At 29.2% G+C, this 6,000-nt stretch overlaps 1 protein-coding gene across 1 annotated transcript in view; it reads right to left on the bottom strand.

The window, feature by feature from the left end:
• Positions 1-563: 563 nt before the first annotated feature.
• Positions 564-6,000, bottom strand: part of LOC134696328 (extracellular matrix protein 3-like) — a 56,570-nt gene continuing 51,133 nt past the window's right edge. Inside the window, exons 20-24 of the mRNA XM_063558051.1 lie at positions 5,756-5,883; positions 4,907-5,162; positions 3,994-4,175; positions 3,500-3,646; positions 564-3,034 (exon numbers count right to left, since the gene is read on the bottom strand). Of these exons, the coding sequence (XP_063414121.1) occupies positions 2,627-3,034; positions 3,500-3,646; positions 3,994-4,175; positions 4,907-5,162; positions 5,756-5,883 (1,121 nt within the window). The 3' untranslated portion in view covers positions 564-2,626. The remainder of the gene's footprint in view (positions 3,035-3,499; positions 3,647-3,993; positions 4,176-4,906; positions 5,163-5,755; positions 5,884-6,000) is intronic.

The raw sequence follows: 6,000 nt of genomic DNA, 5'->3' as shown, positions 1-6,000 counted from the left end.
ACAATTGAAAATAGATTTACTTTTATTTTTCAACCAATATTTTTTTTTTAAGTGATAGATTTTTATAACTATACATAAACACTGACCTCACAGTGACACAATTCTTTCTTGAATGACTATGTGGGTGCTTTATGACATATATGTGATAAATAAATACAATGTACATGGCTCAACATTCATAGTGAATATTAAAAGTATAATATTAATCAATAAACAAATAATGTATCATAATATTCATCACATTTATTACAAAAACACAACCACACATACACAACAGTACAATGACATTACAATGTAATATAATTTTGTTAAAGAAACATACACGTCAAATGGATTTTTTATGAAAATTTTAAAACGTTACTGATTAACAAATATATCTGAATAAATAATGATAAATTCAATTGTGTCCTAATTGTTTATATAAAACACTGTTATCCGATGCACAAAATTGTAACAAATAAGTTGATTTTACACACACACAAAATCAAAATCATATGGCACAATATTTACATACAATTTGAAAAAAAAATTGAATAATTTGTAGAAAAATAAACATGATCCATGGTTAACAATTATTAAAGGAAACTTAAATTGCAAGGTTTTTTTTTTAAATTTATCTCTATAACATAAGAACAAGAGAGAAAAGAACTATATGTAACACACAGTTTTTGTAAATAAAAGACATGAATCTACACAACAACAAAAAACATTGCACTTTTGAAAAGAATGGGAATGTTCTGTACTAAAAAAAATACGCATTAAGCATGGAATTCTATGCAAGATTAATATATATATAAATTAAATATATTTTGCAGGTGAGTGAAAATTGTAATTTATTCTTATTATCAGTCATAGTCAACTTCCTCTATATCTAACATTTAGTTTCAAATCAATATTTCATGACAACTTCTACCAAAGTCCACTAATTAAAATGATGTTTTTCTCATGTTTTCTGGATCCCTGTCAAAACTGAGCAAAAGCTTTATGGATACTAACAAAAACTAAACTAGATGAATGAAAGAGCACAAGATTAATTGCATAGTAATCACTAATTATAAAATACTATCATTAAATACTTTTTCTAGCATGATCAATGTTATTAAAAATATACATGTTAATAACATAAATGAATATAATGATGTTGAGTATTTCTTTAATGGATTACTGGCAAATAAGTTTTGATTTTAGTATCAAAATAATCTTTGGTATAAACAGAAAATAAAATAAATACATCCTGAGCATATATTCAATAAAGCACTTGTCACTTTCACACACTTTCCCGTACTTTTATAATTGGTAAATATTTAAACATCTCAACATATATTAAACCAATTACCCACTAACAAAGCCAAAAATGCTAAAAGTTTCAATTTAAGCTTTAAAAATTTAACTTTCAAACAATCAAAATTTGTCAAATATATCAATTAAAAAATATGTCTGAGATTATAAACCAAAAAAAAAAATGTCCTGGATTTTTGATATCAAGGTGTAATCGATTTGTAGAAAAGTAGTATTGGAATATTGCAAAACAAATATATATAAATAATATAATAATCATCAGTATGTTTTCAGGCAAAATTCAGGAACAGTTTGAGAGTAATATCATATATGAATAATTTAAAATATGCGTAGATATTACCCAATAGGGTTCAGATGCTCAAAATTCTCAAATACCTTAGAAGATTTTAAAATACTAACAACCCGATAAAAAGGATAAGATTGTCAACAAAATATTGCTTCATTACAAAATCTTCTTCAAAACTATTATAATCTATATTTGAACACTTGAATTTGATAAGAATGAGTAAATCCATGTATCAAAAATACTGAAATAACTCTTGAAAAAGAATATATAATGTACAAAATAATGGCACTTAAAAATGTTACGATTGGTTTAACTTCAGTTCAAAATAGAACATATTGGAATTTATAAATAGAGTGTCAAAAAATTGTGTAATTAATATTCACCAAAAATGTTCACAGGAAAAGCAACAAATTCCACATACCTAACTGTAACTGAGTTCAAATTACAATTGATAATTAGCTTCCTTATTTATAATATATGAGTATTTTACCCTCTATTCTCAATGTTATAGTTTTCCATGTTCTCAGTATTAAACATTAGTTTACCCTTTCTTTTTAACATTCAATATCATATTTTGAGATCAATTGCATAAAAATTGGATTCTAATAGTTACCACCACAGTTGAGAGACTACTTCAAATTTCATTTTACATGAAAAATTATTCTAGTACTTTACAATGTGGCATAATGCAAACGGCTGATCTGATACAAGCAAGCCACTCTTGATGAAAAATTTACCTCACCATAACAAGTCAATAAAGTTTAAACAGAAACAACAAAGTTGATCTCTGTAATTATTATTCAAAGATCTTCCTAAACATCTTATTTTGATCTTATCCAACCATAGTTGATCATGATTTAACCTCATAATTTGTTATGTAACGCACCATGAATATAAAAAAATACATGGTTTCTGTAAAAACACTGAAACTTTTGATCTTTGATCAGCAGGTTTTATTCAACCATAGTTTAGCACGATTTAACCTAATGATTTGTTATGCATTGCATCATGGATAAAAATAGGTGATTTATTTATAAACTCTCAAACTTCTGATCTCTGATCTGGTGATTTTGAATCGGGTAGATGAACCACCATAACTTTTCCTTTCCTATCAACCACTGTGATTGTACTGGTTGGTGATGGCGGTGGTGAAGACCTTTTCTTATGTCTTCTGATCAAAAGAATTAAAAGAATCAAAATAATTATTAGCAGTATTGATAGGCCAATCAAAACTGGAAGAAGTGTTGTGTTAGATTGTTTCTCATCCACACTTCTAGAAAGGTTCAGATCAGCATCAGGCTGAGGCCTTGTTGTTGTTCTGATCCTGATCATGTTTGTTCCAGTCCCTGGTTGATTAATGTTCTGCCCTTCAGATGCAAGGTCTCTCTTCTGTCTGTCAGCTTTTAATGAGTAAACAGAATGTAAGAACCAAACTCTATCATTGTCAGCCTAAAAAACAATAATAAAATTATAATAATATATTTTTTACAATTCAACATGAAATTTATTAATTTAAAGAACTAAATAGATTTGATTAAAGATAAAATTCTGCACATCATGAAACAGATTTGTATGGACCCGATCATGAAAGGTAAATAACAGAGATGTGAATTTACCAATAAATGTATTCATCATAAATACCAGAATTTAAATTCTGTAAGCCAGATGTACAAGTCAAAATTAGCTATATAGTTTTACAAAATCTGAACACTATGAAAAGTTGATTAAAATTACAGAATAGACTCTTTGACTTGCAAAATAAAACCAATGCCTTTCCTTCAAACTAAATTATGATTCATACTATGAAAGGCCTAGTGTATTATTTTGAAAGGAAATTGTCAGTATGCAGGTGTATAATTCAATTCACAGAAAACTTTTGATGTATCAACAGTTAAATAAATAATTCATACTAACCTGAAACAAAGGTTGAGTATCAATTGAGAAGCCATCAGCTCCAGGCTGTTGTACTAGAGATGTAGCTCTAGGATCGTCTCTGGCCAGCAGAACTTTAAACTGTACCCCGTCCACACTGGTATCCACTGTATCGGGTGCTAATGAATCCTACAAAATTAAATGAGAGTTAAACATATAGATATCAATCGCCATGGTTCATATCTTATAACATATAGGAGAATCTGAATGATTTTTTATGTTAATTGTAAAATTGAGAATGGAAATGGGTCAGGTTTCAATCCAGTCTAATATCTAATATTGGATAATTGTGCTAACAAAACATTTTTTCTCAAAATTTCATATTTTTCAACTTATATGAAAATGTGATATGTTATGTTTAACTAATGTAAAATTTCATTCCATTTCAAGCAAAGTGGTTCATGGATAGACTGACCGGCAGATGGACAAAATTAACACATCTTGAACAATCATTGATTTAGACCCCAATTACTTACAAGTATTTTCAAGGACTGTTCCAGTTTATCCTTTGGTCCAAGACATCCATATAGGTCATTTTCTGGGTCATATCTAGGTATATAACCATCTTTTCCAGAACATATAAATACTTTGTCTATACCAAGGTTAATTGTCTGTCCAAGGTCAGCTGATGAATCTATTCTACCATAAAGTGTATCACCTGAAAGGAAATAATGTATATTTATACAAATGCTTGACCATACTGAAGGGCTAGACTGATAAATGGTGCCAAAAATGGTTTATATTTTGTAAAAAATACTTTGAAAATTGTTAACTTTGTTACATGAATCCCCTTCTTTAAACTTTTGACTTCATTGATGTAGCTCAGAAATCAAAAGCTTACAACAATATATGTAAATAAATGTTTGAAATTTAAATAAAAAGAAGAATGTGTTTGAGGACACAAATGCCCCCTCAATCTTTGCAATTTTTGGCAAATTCAAAATGAGGTGTGTTGTGGTTCTTAGCATTGGATGTGAGTTTCATAAAATTTGGATGAGGAAAACTTTTAAAAGTTTAGAGTGAAGAAACTGAACAGACGGAAGGACAGTCAAAGGTAACACTTTAATAGTACAAAAAAATGCATTATTTAGGTCTAATCTAGCTTGATCACATTTCCTTGGTTAACATCTTCCCAAAGTAATCAGTGTTCATTGAAAATCAGTTCAATTAAATGTAATGCAGTGTATCACACATGTTTATCTCTGTTGAGGTCATGCATATTTGTTTACCTTAAGACTTTAGGTTGTTACTTTGAATTGGAAATACAATGTTATGATAGTTTTGTTGGAAAGGATTACTTCAAGTGACCATTGTTAGATACGTTTAGCAAACAGAAAACATGTGCCCTCTTTTTACACAATAATATTTTTTTTAGCTGAATGATAATACCTGGAGAAAAAGCCATGTCAACTTCTACTTCATCCTTATTATCAGACAGCCATAAATCTCTTTTCCTCATTAATCTGAACTTGGAATTTAAAGTGTACTTAGATGGCACTGGATCACTGACTTGTTGGAATCTGATTGGTAGGTCAAAGGTCATTATATGTTGTGGTTGACATTTGATTGGTGGATCATATGCCTGTCTTGCTGATGTTGTACAAGGAACCAGATTGATTTTGTATAATCCAGAATAATCCTTCATCTGCAAAAGAATATTTCTACTTTTATATGGCAAAAACATTTAAATTTGAGGTGACTAAATATTTTTTTCAAAGTAAGATCAATCTTGCCCATTGTTTTTAAACTATCATTGGTTTAGCAGGTTTTTTTTTCTTCAAAAACATAATGAAGACGGTACCTTGACCTATAATGGTTTTATCTAACAAATTGTAACATAAGATAAATTAGTAGCAAACTGGACAAATGTTGCAAAACTATAATAGAGTATTACAGTATATTGGCATTGTTCATTTTAAAAAAAAAATTTGACAGTCACATTAATATCAAAATTATCTGCGAGTATGGTCTTGAGGAAAGTTGATAGTCCGTCGGAAAGGGACGATAAATGGCTGACCCGTGTTAAGAGAGAGCCACATCTCTTGCACGTTAAAGACACCCTTGTAGATTTCGAAAAAGAGTAGGCTAATGCCACTACAAGGCAGCATTCACACCCGCAAAGTGGAAAGGGAATAATATAAGTTGCAAAACTTGTTTCCCAATCCACTATAAATAAATATGTTTAAACTAATATCAAAATTCAAACAAAATAAATAGAAACATATACAAAATACATACAGAAAAGTCAGATTCAAACTGCCAAAGTTGGTCAGCCTTATCATAAGTTTTAGAGCTACGCAGCATTCTCAAGGTGAAGGTCATTTTAGGATTCTCTATACATGATACAGATGACTGATATAGAGAGTCTACAAAATAGTAAATCATAAATCATAAACTAGTAATTAGTATTGTCATTGGTTGTACTATATATCATAGGCACTGTACCTACTTTATGAACAACATATAATAATTGTTAAACAAAA

The sequence above is a fragment of the Mytilus trossulus genome, chromosome 14 (genome assembly GCF_036588685.1).
Source record: "Mytilus trossulus isolate FHL-02 chromosome 14, PNRI_Mtr1.1.1.hap1, whole genome shotgun sequence".
Taxonomy (NCBI): Eukaryota; Metazoa; Mollusca; class Bivalvia; order Mytilida; family Mytilidae; genus Mytilus; species Mytilus trossulus.
The sequence above is the reverse complement of the archived record's forward strand: the minus strand, read 5'-3'. Positions and strand labels throughout refer to the sequence as shown.